General features: G+C 37.9%; 1 protein-coding gene across 1 annotated transcript in view; it reads left to right on the forward strand.

Moving 5' to 3' along the window:
* The first annotated feature begins 1,898 nt into the window (after nucleotides 1-1,898).
* The window catches only part of SLC9C1 (solute carrier family 9 member C1), a 108,621-nt gene continuing 91,868 nt past the window's right edge, over nucleotides 1,899-18,651 (forward strand). The window contains exons 1-4 of the mRNA XM_040265653.1: nucleotides 1,899-2,043; nucleotides 3,601-3,701; nucleotides 6,381-6,509; nucleotides 16,961-17,126. Of these exons, the coding sequence (XP_040121587.1) occupies nucleotides 1,899-2,043; nucleotides 3,601-3,701; nucleotides 6,381-6,509; nucleotides 16,961-17,126 (541 nt within the window). The remainder of the gene's footprint in view (nucleotides 2,044-3,600; nucleotides 3,702-6,380; nucleotides 6,510-16,960; nucleotides 17,127-18,651) is intronic.

Genomic DNA, 18,651 nt, shown 5'->3' on the forward strand with positions numbered 1-18,651 from the left:
GAAAAAAATGTTGGCTTAGAGACAGAAAATTGAGCAAGGTTGCCTTTGAACTGGGGAAAGCACAGTGGTTACTAAACTTGGCTACACATTAAAATCGCTTGGGGAGCCAGGCTGCCACGCGGACTGATTTAAACAGGAATCGTGGGGATAAGACTCATCGCCAGTGTTATATCTCCCCAAGTGATTTCAAAGAAAGTTATAAATACAGGGACAGAAATTACACAGACTGGGAAACTATACAAATTAGAAAACTGAAGCTAACAACAGGTTACCCAGAGTCTTTTACGCTGTAAGCCTCAGCCCAACAGACCTTTGCATGTGCGCAGTCAGACCAGAGAGTTGCCGCTTTCACATTGGTGCTAATATGGCGCAGTGTTTGCAAGGCTCCTTGATGCTGGTAGGAGAAGGCAATGGCACCCCACTCCAGTACTCTTGCCTGGAAAATCCCATGGACAGAGAAGCCTGGTGGGTTGCAGTCCATGGGGTCGCTAAGAGTCGGACACGACTGAGCGACTTCACTTTCACTTTTCACTTTCATGCATTGGAGAAGGAAATGGCAACCCACTCTAGTGTTCTTGCCTGGAGAACCCCAGGGACGGGGGAGCCTGGTGGGCTGCTGTCTATGGGGTCGGCACAGAGTCAGACACGACTGAAGCGACTTAGCATTAGCATTGATGCTGGTGATATAATACCATGTGGAAAGAAGCAGAAAGTATGAGTATATAAGGATGAACCCAACTGTGTAAATAAAATATATAAGAGCCACTAGATGACATGATTGTGCAAAATTTTTTCCTCTTTTTGAAATGTTTGTTTATATGTTTATTTCAAAAATGTTCACAATAAGCATATATTTATTTAATTAGTTTTCTTTCAAAAGTGTTGTTTAGATAGCCAGAAAAGAGCATATAGAAAACGAATAAGTATATAAAATATGAAACTGAAAAAGACATTGCTGGATCATGAGGGGAAGTTTAGTAGTAACTGATTGCTTAGCAAGGCAGCAAGGTGAGATGCTAAGAGATGCTAGAAAATGTTAAACCGATATTAGGAGAGATCAAATTGGAAAAATTCCCTCCATGAAGTTTAAGACCCTGATGTAAAACGTTCCTTACCATGGGAAGCAAGTGAGATTGGCAGACTGCAGCTATCACCTATTTCTTCAGACCAAGACTCATCATGGCCCTTGTTCTTCTTCCAAGAGTAGCAAAGGAAACATGTAACAATTCTCCTGTTTTAAATCATTTTGGTTTCAATATTTTTCTTAGGTCCTTAGTTGCTATAAAAATATTTAAAAATTAGAGAAAACCTGGCCCATGAATGTCTTGAAGCAGATAAAAGATGATTATTATTGATTATCATCATGGTCTATTGCTTTCTCTCTGGATATAACAAGAAAAGAGATCAGAATATTCCACCCCCTCCACCACTTCCTGCTTTGGAATAGCTGCCTGAACATGCTTCCAGAGGCTCAGATAAGTGAGGGCAAACCCCTCAGTTGTCCATCCTGAGAACTAAGTAACCTGTACCAGTGTGTAGTCCCGGTGGCTGGCTAGATGAAAATCCTCTTTTCAGTTGAATAGATGCAGCATGAATAATAGCTGATTAGTGCTTGGCATCATAAGAACACAGGATGACACTGAATAGTCCCTATTACTTGGGGTTGCACTTTTTCTTTATCACGTAAATAGAAAACATCATAGAAGAGGAAAGCATCCTTAATTTTGGCAGACTCTAGGAAATTACTGGAAATAAGGACAAATACAGGTTTTTTCTTTCTCTTTTTAAAAAAAGCTTTAGGAGGCCACCAAGAAGAAAAATCTAACTTTGTTTTTGTTCTAGGCAAGTTTTACAGAGTCCTGAGAGTTGGATTCAGACAGCCTGTGAGAAACCACAGGATGGATGGCCAAATTTCTAATTTAACTTTTGTTAAGAAAGGGTTTACTGATGAATGGCTGGAAGTTTTTAGGCGTTCATTCTTGGAAACTCCTCAGGAACTCCCTAAAATCATTATAATATTGTCTTTGATCTGTATGATTGGAGGTAGGTGCAATTCTTTTTATTTCAGTGTATTCTGTGGATGTATTTTGTATATGTCACCACATAGAATTAAGGAAGGTAACAATAGTAGGAAATTAGTGTGTTTTTTCTCTAAATTCATACCTCTATCCCAAGATTTTCAATCAAATGAATCCAATAATAATCTGCCCCTGAAGAAAGACCATGTAAATCTGATTCATATTCTTCACCTCTGTTGAGTTCAGAGTATTCATACCTTCTTACTTGCTAAGTTATGGTTAGATTTAAGTGATGTGGTGAATTGAATCAGATTAACAGAAAAGCAAAGGTTAGGGATTTTATTGTTAACTTGCATTATCATAAACTATAGTTTCATCCATATTGTTAAGTTAGCTGTCCCACATCTTTCTTTACTTGGAAAAAGAATTTTCAAAGTGATAGGTCTTCTGAACGATTCAGTTACTTTTTAACCCCTTGATAAGTGTTCTCTTGGGATTCCTATGTGGCACTAGTGGTAAAGAACCCGTCTGCCAGTGCAGGAGACATAAGAGACTTGGGTTTGATCCCTGGGTGAGGAAGACCCCCTGGAGGAGGGCATGACAACCCACTCCAGTATTCTTGCTTGGAGAATCCCATGGACTGAGGAGCCTGGAGGGACACAGTCCATAGGGTGCCACAGAGTCCGGCCCTACTGAAGCAGCTTAGCACAGCACAGCACAGATGTTTTCTTAGGTTTTATCAAACAGTAAAATATGCTGAGAAGAACAGAACACTGTAGAAATCAAAAGAAAGCACAATTTTTGCATCCTTTGACCTGATTAGAATTGTATTACAAAGAATTAGGAAACATTAAACTGAAGGAAATGCTGTGATATTGCTTATTGCACTTTGAGAGAATGAACAAAGTTAAGTATTCATTATAGGCTTTCTAATAGGCAGTGAAGTGAAAGTGTTAGTTACTCAGTCATGTCCAGCTCTTTGTGACCCCATGGATTGTAGCCTGCCAGGCTCCTCCATCCATGGGATTTTCCAGGAAAGAATCCTTGAGTGGGTTGCCATTTCCTTCTTCAGGGGATATTCCCGACCCAGGGATCAAACCCAGGTCTTCCGCGTTGCAGGCAGACTCTTTACTGTCTGAGCCACCAGGAAAGGTCACTAGATTTCCTCATTGTTATACTGATTACTCACTGTTAAACTGAGAATTAGCCAGGATATTTCATTTTAGTTATTTATTAATCCCTCATTGCTGGATTGCTTAAGAAATGAAAGCTGATTTATAGCATGTACATAAATTACTACAAATATTTTAGTAGTAACCCAAGAACCAATGATTATTAGAAATGTTTACTAAAGATTCTAAGGAAATTATACACATCATAAAAGAAGTAAAGCATGAGTTTAGTAGATTACCAATTATACTGATTTTATGTGTTTAAGTGTGAAGGAGGGCTTCAGTTACTGTTTCATCACTTACTTGCTATATTTCTATATTTCATTGTCTTCATATTAAGAAGTCATATCAAATTAAAGTTCTGTTAAGTGTGATATCTCATTGCCTTTCAATAGACATATTTTTTGCAGCACTTTTGAACCAACACTTGAAAGACTTTCCAGTTCCTCTCCCTGTAATATTATTTTTACTTGGATGCAGTTTTGAAATGCTAAGTTTTACATCTGACCAGGTGTGTATAGTAAATATGTGTATTTTATTTTTCTGAGTATATCTAAGATTCATATGAAGATGGCTTAAGAAAATTTGTAAGCGTATCTTTTCACTGCTCTGCCAGTTCATATATGCTTGTGATGCGAATAACATTAGATCAGCTGTGTAGAAAAAGGACCCAGGTGTGAAAAAGCTGAAATCCAGCTTAACATTGTCAAACCAGAGCCTAGGTCTCAAACTAGGTAGGCAATTCAGAATGAATACACATATAGCTACTGAGAGTGTGAGTAGCTGAGTATTTAAACATAATTCAAAACCTTAGACAAGAAATTGGCTAACAACATAGAAACTCAGAAAGACTTTGAACTACTGATACAGGACTCTATTACCAAGATAATTCTGACACTGAACCAATCTATTGCCTCAGGAATGTTTCATAGGGTTCCCATTAGAATGGAGGTTCTCTCTATGCTTGGCTTGGAATATATTAAGAAACATACATTGAACCTCTTACATGGAGTCAGAAGTGAGAGAAAAAGCAAACTATATAGCCAAGGTATCTACAGTAATACTAAATAGTTGGGAACAGCTGTAGTCAGGTAGAGAAGAGAGAATATACTTACTACAAGGAATGTAGAATGCATTACTGGCACATTAAATAGTCCTCTAGCCCAGGGGTTGGCAACAAAGTTTTTTTCTATAAAAAGCCATATAGTGAATATTCTGGACTACACAGGCTGTATGATCTCTATCACAGCTACTCAATTCTGCCATTGTAATTTAAAAGCAGCCACAGACAATACATAAGAAAATTGGCATAGCTGTATTCCAATAATACTTCATTTACCAAAAACAGGCATTGAGCCAGATTTGTTCCCAGGGACCATAGTTTGCCAACACCTGCCTTAGTTAATCAATATGTAAATAAGAATGTGTGCAAAAATGATTGACTTTCTCAAACAAATTCTATCAGTGATGTTAAAAGTGATAATGGAAACCACGTATACAGGCAAAAATCAGAAGCAGATTACTACTTCATTTGTTATGAACAGGTTTCATAATCATATGATATTTTACATAAATGTGACTTTAAATACTTCTATAAACTTTCCTATTTGTCAACAACTCTTTAAAGGAAAGGCCTCTATGTCTAGAACTGTGAAGGGTCTAAGATTTTACTCAGGCTTCAATCTCATAAATTAACTTGCCACAGTTTCACAATCCTACAAAACACATGGGACTCCTGGGCTAGAGACAAAGTACTCTATTACTCATAGCAATAGCAGAATCCAGAGCCTAAGGTTTTCTTGTCCCATTCTATGAACCCCATAAAGAGAAGTAAAGAGGGCAAGGTGAAATCTGCATATGCAATGGGTTACATTATAAGAGAGGAAATCTGAGTTTAGAGAACTTGAATTATTTTATGATGGGCAGTGAGCTCTTCTTCCCCCTTGCTCCAGAGAGAGAGATATTATCCTTATTACACTGGACAGTAATAGTAAACCTGCCCTTTGTTCTGGAGGGAGACACTTGCTTTATCTTCCAAAGCTGTTAGTACATACAAATATTCTTGAAAGAAAATATTCCTGGAAGAAAAGCGATCAGTGCCTCCACCCATAACGTACAGAGAAACACAAAAGACCAGTGAAGAATTACATTCCAAATACAAGAGTATCATCTAACCAGTAGGTAGTCAGTGTTTCCTTCATGAGTGAATGTTGAATGGATGTGTTAATGAACCAAACTCATCTCTGCTCACCCTCAAGCAGGAAAGCCAATTTACTGACAGTGGATTGTGGTGAAGGAAAGCATCTATTATAAGATTCCATACAAGGAGTACCAGACATCTAGTGCTCAAAAAGTCTTCGCTGATGGATTTCAGCAAAGCATTTTAAAAACAAGGCAAATGAGGGGAGTCCCATAGTATGTGATCAGCTTGTGCACAATTCTCTGATTGGTTGATGGTGAGGTAAAGTAAAATCATTGCAAATATTTCTTGTTTCCAACCAGACTCCTGAGGGGATGTGTTTATTTCTTTCATTTGGTGGGAGTTTAGCATCTGTAAAATAACTCAGCAGATATTCATCAGACTCTATTATTTAGATACTTCAGAGAGGAGCTAAAGCAGAGGCTATGAGGGAGGGGTCTATCTGGGGAAGGCCCCATAGAGTCCTGCTTAGTTACAGACACCCATAATAAAGTTTAAAAATTGCAACTAAATATTTTATCATAAATGCCACTAATTAATTATTTCATGAACTGCATTAACTTCCTAGTCTCTTATTCCCACTGTTCTTCCATACACATCTACATAAGCCATGGCTAATTATGTAATTTCTGGAATTTGACGTAACTGTTTACTCCTTTGTGGATTTTGTGCATGATGATCCATCTACCCCAAAGCTCTTTCTCTTGTATGCCTGAAAATCTCCTACATATCCTTTAGTACCTATGTCAGTGTACTTCCTATGTTTTTTCTTTAAAAAGAAAGACTAGACATAAAGATGTCCATTAACTTTTTGCTGCAGCTGGTAATGACCTGATGAAAAACTATAAAAATCCAACAGAGTTAAGACTTAAGCACTTACTATGTTGTGATGTATCTTTTTATTTTTTGCTAGAGATAGGAATGCCTGACATGTATTCCATGCTAACAGACTAATGGGAAAATGAGAAAATAATAGTCTTATATTATTAGGTCCAAGAATATGCAGATGCCATACAATGGATGGATTCCCACTTATTTTTTAATCTATTTACACCGATAATCATCTTTACTGTTGCATTTGATATGGATGTTTACCTGCTCCACAAGTTATTTTGGCAGGTAAGAAGTTATTTTGGAGAGTAAGAAGTTATTTTGGCAGGTGTTATTTTTTTTTAATTAATTAATTAATTAATTTTTTATTTTACTTTACAATTTTGTATTGGTTTTGCCATACATTGACATGAATCCACCACGGGTGTACATGCGTTCCCAAACATGAACCCCCCTCCGCACAACATCTCTCTGGGTCATCCCCGTGTACGAGCCCCAAGCGTGCCGTATCCTGCATCGGACATAGACTGGCAATTCGATTCTTACATGATATTATACATGTTTCAATGCCATTCTCCCAAATCATCTCACCCTCTCCCTCTCCCTCTGAGTCCAAAAGTCCGCTATACATATCTGTGTCTTTTTTGCTGTCCTGCATACGGGGTCATCATTGCCATCTTTCTAAATTCCATATATATGTGTTAGTATACTGTACTGGTGTTTTCTTTCTGGCTTACTTCACTCTGTATAATCGGCTCCAGTTTCATCCATCTCATCAGAACTGATTCAAATGCATTCTTTTTAACAGCTGAGTAATACTCCATTGTGTATATGTACCACAGCTTTCTTATCCATTCATCTGCTGATGGACATCTAGGTTGTTTCCATGTCCTGGCTATTATAAACAGTGCTGCGATGAACATTGGGGTACATGTGTCTCTTTCGATTCTGGTTTCCTCAGTGTGCATGCCCAGCAGTGGGATTGCTGGGTCGTAAGGCATTTCTATTTGCAATTTTTTAAGGAATCTCCACACTGTTCTCCATAGTGGCTGTACTAGTTTGCATTCCCACCAACAGTGTAGGAGGGTTCCCTTCTCTCCACACCCTCTCCAGCATTTATTGCTTGCAGATTTTTGGATTGCAGACATTCTGACTGGTGTGAAGTGGTACCTCATTGTAGTTTTGATTTGCATTTCTCTAATAATGAGTGATGTTGAGCATCTTTTCATGTGTTTGTTAGCCATCCGTATGTCTTCTTTGGAGAAATGTCTATTTAGTTCTTTGGCCCATTTTTTTGATTGGGTCGTTTATTTTTCTGGAATTGAGCTGCAGGAGTTGCTTGTATATTTTTGAGATTAGTTGTTTGTCAGTTGCTTCATTTGCTATTATTTTCTCCCATTCGGAAGGCTGTCTTTTCACTTTGCTTATATTTTCCTTTGTTGTGCAGAAGCTTTTAATTTTAACTAGGTCCCATTGGTTTATTTTTGCTTTTATTTCCAGAATTCTGGGAGGTGGATCATAGAGGATCCTGCTGTGGTTTATGTCAGAGAGTGTTTTGCCTATGTTCTCCTCTAGGAGTTTTATAGTTTCTGGTCTTACATTTAGATCTTTAATCCATTTGGAGTTTATCTTTGTGTGCAGTGTTAGAAAGTGTTCTAGTTTCATTCTTTTACAAGTGGTTGACCAGTTTTCCCAGCACCACTTGTTAAAGAGATTGTCTTTACTCCATTGTATATTCTTGCCTCCTTTGTCAAAGATAAGGTGTCCATATGTGTGTGGATTTATCTCTGGGCTTTCTATTTTGTTCCATTGATCTATATTTCTGTCTTTGTGCCAATACCATACTGTCTTGATGACTGTGGCTTTGTAGTAGAGCCTGAAGTCAGGCAAGCTGATTCCTCCAGTTCCATTCTTCTTTCTCAAGATTGCTTTGGCTATTCGAGGTTTTTTTGTATCTCCATACAAATCTTGAAATTATTTGTTCTAGTTCTGTGAAAAATATCGCCGGTATCTTGATAGGGATTGCATTGAATTTGTGAATTGCTTTGGGTAGTATACTCATTTTCACTATATTGATTCTTCCAATCCATGAACATGGTATATTTCTCCATCTATTAGTGTCCTCTTTGATTTCTTTCATCAGTGTTTTATAGTTTTCTATATATAGGTCTTTAGTTTCTTTAGGTAGATATATTCCTAAGTATTTTATTCTTTTTGTTGCAATGGTGAATGGAATTGTTTCCTTAATTTCGTTTTCTACTTTCTCATTATTAGTGTATAGGAATGCAAGGGATTTCTGTGTGTTGATTTTATATCCTGCAACTTTACTATATTCATTAATTAGCTCTAGTAATTTTCTGGTAGAGTCTTTAGGGTTTTCTATGTAGAGGATCATGTCATCTGCAAACAGTGAGAGTTTTACTTCTTCTTTTCCAATTTGGGTTCCTTTTATTTCTTTTTCTGCTCTGATTGCTGTGGCTAAAACTTCCAGAACTATGTTGAATAGTAGTGGTGAAAGTGGGCACCCTTGTCTTGTTCCTGACTTTAGGGGAAATGCTTTCAATTTTTCAGCACTGAGGATAATGTTTGCTGTGGGTTTGTCATATATAGCTTTTATTATGTTGAGGTATGTTCCTTCTATTCCTGGCAGGTGTTATTTTTAATAATATTATTCACTCATGAGCTACTACATGTTATCTATGTTCATGTTTTTCTTACATTTTAAAAACTTAAAAAATTTACAAAATATTTTTCTTACATTTAAAAAACTATTTTGAGATATAATTTACATGCAGAAGTGTGCATACATTTTGAGCATACGGTTTGATGAGTTTTGACAAATACCTGTGTAACCATCACCTAATCAAGATATAAACATTTTCATCAATCTAGAGAATTCCCTCAGAATTTCTTTGAAGTCAGTTCCTTACCAATGTATCAGTGAGGCAATCCCTAATCTAACCTTTTTTTTTTTTAATGATTCAATTTAATTTGATTTACCTTAGAAATTTGTCCAAATATTGATGTGACTTTCAGCATAGACAGTAATTTCCAAGGTCATGGGGTATAAGTAGAATGACTAATTTTCTCATTATTTGTTATTTCCATATACTATATTTCTTTTGAATATTAATTAATAATCAGAAAAAATTAGGAGATGATTTCTATAGCTTTATTCTTAAAGTCTCAAATAGATGCCAGGTGAAAAAAATTACGTAGTGACTTCACAGGCATTATTTTTAAAAATCACCCCTAAGAAAGATAAATTATATTCAATTAAATTGATTTTAAAAATCCATTACCTATTGTTTTTAGCTGGTTCTTTAATAATTACATAATAGTTTCATTGTCTTCCATGTATGTCTTAGATTCACGATCAAAAATAGTAAATCTCTGCTTTGGTACCATTGTAGTCTTCTTTTTTCCAAAAGTTTTTATTTTTGATAAAGTCCAATTTGACCAAATATTGAAAAAATTTTCTTTTAGAATTTGTGTCATATTAAAAAATTATTTCCTAATTCAAGGTCACTAAGATTTTCTCTTATGTTTTCTTCTAGAAGTTTAATAATTTTATATTTCACATTTAGGCCTATGATCTAATTTGAGCTAATTTTTTAATGATATGAGATGCATGTTCAGGTTCATTTTATGTTTTCATTTGGACTTTCAATTTTTACAGAATCTTTCTGTTTCTTCAGTTTTATTGTGATATAATCAACATAGATCACTATATAAGTTTAAGGGCTACAGTATAATGATTAATATGCATCATGAAATGATTATCATAATAAGTTTAGTGAATATCCATCATTTCATGCAGTTACAAAATTAAAGAAATAAAAAAATATTTTTCTTTGTAATGAAAATTCTTAGGATTTACTCTAACAACTTATATAACATACAGCAATGTTAATCATATTTATCATGTTGTTATACATTATATTCCTATTACTTATTTATCTTATAATTAGAAGTTTGTAAGTTTGTATCTTTGTACTGTCTTCATCCAATTCTTCTTCTCACTTCCCCTGTGGTTACCCCTATCTCTGGTAACCACAACTGTGATCTCCTTTTCTATGAGTTTGTTTGCTTGTTTATTTATTTTTGAAGTATAATTGACCTACATCACTGTGCTAATTCCTGTTATACAATATAGTGATTCAATATTTATATACTTTTCAAAGTGATCATCACAATAATTCTAGTTATAGTATGTCACCATACAAAAATATTAGTTATTGACTGTATTCCCAACACTGTACACTTCAAACCTGTGACTCATTTGTTTTGTACTGAAAGTTTGTACTTCTCAGTCTCCCATAGCTATTTCTTTCCTTGTCGAAATCCCCTCTCCAGGTGGTTACCTGTTTGTTCTCTTTATGAATCTGTTTCTGTTCTGTTGTTTGTTGACTTAGCATACGACCCTCTAGGTCCATCCATGTTGCTGCAAATGATGAGATTTCATTCTCTTTTGTTGCTCAGTAGTCTTCCATTGTGTGCATATGTATGTATACTCATCTTCTTTATCCATCTATCAATGAACATTTCGGTTCGGTTCGGTTCGGTTCAGTCGCTCAGTCGTGTCCAACTCTTTGCAACCCCATGAATTGCAGCACGCCAGGTCCCTGTCCATCACCATCTCCCGGAGTTCACTCAGACTCATGTCCATCGAGTCCGTGATGCCATCCAGCCATCTCATCCTCTGTCATCCCCTTCTCTGACTGCCCCCAATCCCTCCCAGCATCAGAGTCTTTTCCAATGAGTCAACTCTTCGCATGAGGTGGCCAAAGTTCTGGAGTTTCAGCTTTAGCATCATTCCTTCCAAAGAAATCCCAGGGCTGATCTTCAGAATGGACTGGTTGGATCTCCTTGCAGTCCAAGGGACTCGCAAGAGTCTTCTCCAACACCACAGTTCAAAAGCATCAGTTCTTCGGTGCTCAGCTTTCTTCACAGTCCAACTCTCACATCCATACATGACCACTGGAAAAACCATAGCCTTGATTAGATGGACTTTTGTTGGCAAAGTAATGTCTCTGCTTTTGAATATGCTATCTAGGTTGATCATAACTTTTCTTCTAAGGAGTAAGCGTCTTTCAATTTCATGGCTGCAGTCACTATCTGCAGTGATTTTGGAGCCTAAAAATATAAAATCTGACACTGTTTCCCCATCTATTTCCCATGAAGTGATGTGAGAAAGTAGTACAGTTTAATTCTTTTGCATATAGCTATTCAGTTTTTTCAACACTATTTATCAAATAGGCTGTCTTTCCCCTATTATATATTTCTTCCTCCTCTGTCATAGATTAATTGACCACAGATTAATTGCATATACAATAATTATTTTTCCTTTCTCAGGTTAGGGAAGTCTTCCCCTATTATTTCTTTAAATATATCCTCTGTCCCTTTCTCTCTCTCTCTCTTCTCTTTCACAGACTTTATTACGCTAATGTTAGTATGTTTAATGTTCTTTCAGAGGTCTCTTAAACTGTCCTCCTTTCTTTTTGTGTGTTTTTCTTTTTTGCGTTTGGCTTCAGTGATTTCTAGTACTCTGTTTTCCAGTTCACTGCTGCATTCCTCTGTTTACTGCTAATCTACTGTTGATTACTTCTGCTGCTGCTGCTAAGTCGCTTCAGTCGTGTCCGACTCTGTGCGACCCCATAGATGGCAGCCCACCAGGCTCAGTCGTCCCTGGAATTCTCCAGGCAAGAACACTGGAGTAGATTGCCATTTCCTTCTCCAATGCGTGAAAGTGGAAAGTGAAAGCGAAGTCACTCAGTTGTGTCCAACTCTTAGCGACCCCATGGACTGCAGCCTTCCAGGCTCCTCCCTCCATGGGATTTTCCAGGCAAGTGTACTGGAGTGGGGTGCCATTGCCTTCTCCAGTCAATTACTTGTACTGCATTTTTAATTTTAATTATTACATTCTTCATCTCTGATTCTTCTTTATATTTTCTAACTCTTTGTTAAAAACTTCCATCTTCTCACTCTATTCATTTAATCTTCTCCTGGATTCTTGGATCATCTTCATCAGGTAGATTGCTTATCTCTACTTCAGTTCAGTTCAGTTCAGTCGCTCAGTCGTGTCTGACTCTTTGCAACCCCATGAATTGCAGCACGCCAGGCCTCCCTGTCCATCACCAACTCCCGGAGTTCACCTAGACTCACGTCCATCGAGTCAGTGATGCCATCCAGCCATCTCATCCTCTGTTGTCCCCTTCTCCTCCTGCCCCCAATTCCTCCCAGCATCAGAGTTTTCCAATGAATCAACTCTTCGCATGAGGTGGCCAAAGTACTGGAATTTCAGCTTTAGCATCATTCTTTCCAAAGAAATCCCGGGGCTGATCTCCTTCAGAATGGACTGGTTGGATCTCCTTGCAGTCCAAGGGACTCTCAAGCGTCTTCTCCAAAACCACAGTTCAAAAGCATCAATTCTTCGGTGCTCAGCCTTCTTCACAGTCCAACTCTCACATCCATATATGACCACAGGAAAAACCATAGCCTTGACTAGACGGATCTTGGTCGGCAAAGTAATGTCTCTGCTTTTCAATATGCTATCTAGGTTGGTCATAACTTTTCTCCAAGGAGTAAGCGTCTCTTAATTTCATGGCTGCAGTCACCATCTGCAGTGATTTTGGAGCCCCAAAAAATAAAGTCTGACACTGTTTCCACTGTTTCCCCATCTATTTCCCATGAAGTGATGGGACCGGATGCCATGATCTTTGTTTTCTGAATGTTCAGCTTTAAGCCAACTTTTTCACTCTCCTCTTTTACTTTCATCAAGAGGCTTTTTAGCTCCTCTTCACTTTCTGCCATAAGGGTGGTGTCATCTGCATATCTGAGGTTATTGATATTTCTCCCAGCAATCTTGATTCCAGCTTGTGTTTCTTCCCGTCCAGCATTTCTCATGATGTACTCTGCATAGAAGTTAAATAAGCAGGGTGACAATATACAGCCTTGACGTACTCCTTTTCCTATTTGGAACCAGTCTGTTGTTCCATGTCCAGTTCTAACTGTTGTTTCCTGACCTGCATACAGGTTTCTCAAGAGGCAGGTCAGGTGGTCTGGTATTCCCATCTCTCTCAAATCTTCCACAGTTTATTGTGATCTACACAGTCAAAGGCTTTGGCATAGTCAATCAAGCAGAAATAGATGTTTTTCTGGAACTCTCTTGCTTTTTCCATGATCCAGCAGATGTTGGCAATTTGATCTCTGGTTCCTCTGCCTTTTCTAAAACCAGCTTGAGTTCTTGCTTATCTCTACTTCATTTAGTTCTGAGCTTTTATCTTCTTCCTTCAAATATATAGTTGGAACATACTCCACTGTTGCTTCATTCTACCTAATATGCTATTTTGTTTATATGTATCTGATAAGTTCATTGCATTTTCCAACCTTGGGGAAGTGGCTTTTTTTTTTTTTTTGGAGATGTCCTCTGTGCCCCAGTGACACACTCCCCTCTCTTCACCAGAGCTACATGCTCTAGGGGTTCTTCTTACATGAGCTACATGGGTCCATCTCTTGCAGCAGGCTGATTACCATGGAAAGGCTGACTACCATGGAAAGTGACAGATGTGCTGGACCCAGTTCAGTTGTTTTCTAGGCTCTGCCTTGTGTAGATGCTGCCAGCTGCTGGTGGGAAGGGCCTGGACTCAGGCAGCTGGCTGCAGGTCCCGGGGCTAGGGCTGGCCCACTGGTAGGCAGAGCTGTGTTCTGGAGTGGGTTTCTGTGGGACCAGGGATCTTGTATCTAGTGTCTGCCTGCTAGTTGGTAGGTCCAGTTCCTGACACAGCTGATTACAGGGCCTGGGGCGCTCCAAAGTTCATGTTGACCTGTTGGTGAGTAGGGCTGAATCCCAGGGGTGGGCAGCTGAGGCATCGAAAGTGTCTTGGAGCTGGTATCAGCTTGCTGATATGCTGCGTGGTGGGGGTTCCAGAGCTAGTATTGGCTTGCTGATGGGCAGGGCCATGATCCAGGGGGGACCTGGAGCAAGTGCTGTCCTGTTCATCTGGATGGCTTTGGTGCTCTTGTGGTTCCTGGGTTCATGTCTACCCACTGGTGGGTTAGAATGCTTCCTGGGGCTAGTGCCAGCTTGATAGTGGGTGAAACCAGGTTCCTCCAGCTGACTGTAGAGACTCAAGAGGATCCTAGGACTCGTGCCTGTATATTGATGTATGGGGTTGGATCCTAGCCTTTTTGATGAACAGGGCTGTGTCCCAGGTTAGCTGTACACTCAAGGAGTCTTAAGGAAACTAGCCTACTGGTAGGCAAAGCTGTATCCGCACCCAGGTAGCTGCTTGTCCTGAGGTGTTCCAATACTTTTGCCAACAAGCAGGGCCAGATTCTGCAGATCAATAAGCTAGACGAAGGATTCCCAAATGGCACTTGCCAGGACCAGTGTCCACATGGTAGAACAGGTTCCCCGAAATGGCTACCAGCTGTGTCTATGTCTCTGGGGCATCATTCCACTCTGAAAGACTTTTCAAGATCAGCAGGTGGGTCTGACCCTGGCTCCTTTCAAATTATTGTTCTGCCTTGGGTCCCAGAGCATCTGACATTTTGTGTGTGCCCTTTAAGAGTGGAGGTTCTATTTCTCACAGCCGTCTGTCTATTCCAAAAGCAAGTCCTGCTGGCCTTCACAGCCAAATGTCCTAGTAATATCATCGCCATGGTGCAGTACCCCCAGGCCGGGGATCCTGATGCAGGGACTGGACTCTTCACTTCCAAGAGAGAAACTTTGCAATTGTAATTCTCCTTCTAGTTGCGGCTCACTCACTGTGGGTATGGGTCTTGACTCTATAGTGTCTCTGGCCCCTCTTCCCATCTCATTGTGTGTTTTCATTTTTTTTAAATATAGTTGATTTAAAATATTATGTTAGTTTCAGATGTACAGTGTAGTGAATCAATATATTTTGAGATTAAAAGATAATGGCTATAATTTTCTGTGCTATACAATATGTTTTTGTTGCTTATTTTATACATTCCATCAACCCCATACACTTAATTTGTCCCTACCTCACTTACCTTTCCCTTTTGGTAACCACTAATTTGTTTTCTATATCTATGAATCTGTTTCTTTTTTGCATATATATTCATTTATATATTTTTTAGATTTCACATATAAATGATATACAGTATTTATCTTTCTCTGATTGATCTCACTAAACATAATGTTCTCTAAGTCCATCCATATTGCTGCAAATGGCAGAATTTTATTCTTGCATTGGTTGTATAGTGGTGAGCATAGCTGCCTTCCATTCTTTTTATGGCTGAATAATATTCTATTGAATATAAAATCCACATCCCCTTATCTATTCATCTGTTAATGGGCACTTGAGTTGTCATGGTTTCTTTATATCTTTAGTTGTAGATCTTTTCTGCTAGTCTTATGGCCTTTCTCAAAAATAGTTACTCTGTTTTAAATAGGAATGAGTGATCAATATACTGTTGGCTGTATTTGAAATACATTACTGCTATTAACTGTAGTCACCATACTGATATTATGTCCCTATGCTTTACTTATTTTATAACTGGAAATTGGTGCCTGATGACCAATTTTATGCATTTCACACCTTCATCTCCCAACTAACCTGATTGCCTGTCTCTGTCAACCATAAATCTGTTCTCCAAATCTATGAATTTGTTTCTTTAGATTCCACACATAAGTGAGATTATATGGCGTTTGTCTTTCTCAGTATGATTTATTTCACTTAGTATATGCCCTCAAGATCCACTTGTATTGTGGCAAATGGCAAGATTTCCTTCTTTTTCTTATGACTGAATAATATTCCGTACATGTATATACGTGCCTAATGCATATTCCTTATCCATTCATCTATAGGTGGACGTTTAGATTGCTTAATGTTTGGCTGTTGTGAATAATGCTGTAGTGAACATGGGAGTATATTTGTGAATCTCACAGGTACTTTAAGGAACAATCAGCATATTTTCCCAAGTCTGTTTGGTCGTAAAATCATGCTAAATAACCACCACAGGAGAATAAGAGAAAAATAGAAGGCAACTTCCCAATAGTGGGAAGGCAACTTCCCAATAGTGGGAAGGCAGAAGGCCAGGTTCCAGTTCTGAAATAATAGAATTTCCCTTCCTATCTTTTCCCTGGTCCTCTGCCATTTCCATGCACTCTTTCTATTATTTTGTTTTCTCTTTCCTCCCCCCACCCCCACTCTTTTGTAACTTCTTTTTAATTTTTTTTTCTTTTTTCTGTGTTAATAAGCTATGTTTCAGTTTTTATCCATTGTTAAATGTGTATATATATTATACATATGTAACATATAGTATATTTATATGGTATCTATGTATACATATCTATATTCAATGTCTTTATCAAGGTAATTAAAAATTTATTTTTTCCCTTATGGTTTATTACAAGATATATAATATATATATATATATCCTGGGAATATATATATATATATATATCCAGGGAATATAATTCCCTGTGCTTTATAGTAGGACCCTGTTGTTTATCTATATGTAGTAGTTTGTATAAAAGTTGCTTTTTAATTATAATATTTCCTATAACTAAGATTTCTAAGATTCTAAGACTCTCACTGTAATTTTTTCCTTATTTCCAGAGTTTCAAGCACATAGTTGTTAAGTAAGATAATTGAAAATTTTCCTTTGATGGATTTAATGTGATCCTATATCTTCAGTATCCTGATTTTGCTTTTAAAAATGGAATACAAATGCAATTTGATTTTTCTATCTATGAAATTTCTTTGCAGATAGTTTTCATTACGATTCCTGGCTTTCTGATTAACTATACCTTAATCCTTTGGTATCTGGCATCTGTGAATAAATTGCTTTTGAAAACCACCCCATGGTTATTATTTTCAGCCATCCTTGTAAGTTTAGATCCCATGCTGACTTCATCTGCTATAAAAGATCTGGGTAGGTGTATTTCTCTCTTTTCCTATATTTAAAATATATTCCATGTTTAAATTGTTTAGTTTTAAGATCTTTGACATTATAGCTTCTTACTATGTGAAGCGGGGTGCTGGGACACTAAGGTTTGAACATAGAGATTCATGTGGTGATTCTTAGAATAGAATGAAATGCCATTGATGGGCTTACTTAGTATTTTAAGTCTTACATTCAGCTGTGGAATGAAACTGAAAAGTGAAAGTGAAAGTCGATCAGTCATGTCTAACTCTTTGTGACCGCATGAACTATACAGTCCATGGAATTCTCCAGGCCAGAATACTGGAGTGGGTAGCCTTTCCCTTCTCCGGGGGATCTTCCCAACCTAGGGATCAAACCCAGGTTTCCCACATTGCAGGCAGATTCTTTACCAGCTGAGCCACGAAGGAAGCCCAAAGAAAATAATCTGCCTCTTGCATCGGCTGGGAATCGATCCCCAGCCCCCCGTGTGGCAAGTGAGAATTCTACCACCAATGCCTTTGTTAGGGAAGGGCATTATTTGGAATCCTTGACTTTATGCATGCTTCTGCCTTGAGCCAATAGGATAGTTTTGGGAGCATTACAATATTGTATGTATTTCATGGTAACATTTTTATTGCCCAACACCTCTCTTCTGTTGAAAACACTGTTCTTTGGATGATGATATCTGTAAAAAAAAAAAAAAATTATCTTTTAAGTCTTTGTCACCATTAAGACAAAAATTCTAAAGAGTCAAAAACAGTAAAATCATTAATGATATAGTGTTTTCAGTGTGCACTGTTTTAGGAGAAAGAAACCTCTTTTGAAAAGTAAAATACCAAGTCAGTGTAACCCAGAAAAAAAAATCCAAGACTCGCATTCAAAAAAAGGAAAAATTACCTAATTTATGTTTGCTTGACTATTTTTTATAATGAGAACGGAAACATTTGTTTTAAAATAGAATTTTAATGTGGCACATACATACACACACACCCTCACATGAACACTTTTTATGGACAAAGCTAGTGGAGGTGATGGAATTCCAGTTGAGCTGTTTCAAATCCTGAAAGATGATACTGTGAAAGTGCTGCACTCAATATGCCAGCAAATTTGGAAAACTCAGCAGTGGCCACAGGAATGGAAAAGGTCAGTTTTCATTCCAATTCCAAAAAAGGCAATGCCAAAGAATGCTCAAACTACCACACAATTGCACTCATCTCACATGCTAGCAAAGTAATGCTCAAAATTCTCCAAGCCAGGCTTCAGCAATATGTGAACCGTGAACTCCCTGATGTTCAAGCTGGTTTTAGAAAAGGCAGAGGAACCAGAGATCAAATTGCCAACATCCACTCGATCATGGAAAAAGCAAGAGAGTTCCAGAAAAACATCTATTTCTGCTTCATTGACTATGCCAACGCCTTTGACTGTGTAGATCACAATAAACTGTGGAAAATTCTGAAAGAGATGGGAATACCAGACCACCTGACCTGCCTCTTGAGAAATCTGTATGCAGGTCAGGAAGCAACAGTTAGAACTG

This window comes from Oryx dammah, unplaced genomic scaffold (assembly GCF_014754425.2).
Source record: "Oryx dammah isolate SB20612 unplaced genomic scaffold, SCBI_Odam_1.1 HiC_scaffold_2, whole genome shotgun sequence".
NCBI classification, from domain to species: domain Eukaryota; kingdom Metazoa; phylum Chordata; class Mammalia; order Artiodactyla; family Bovidae; genus Oryx; species Oryx dammah.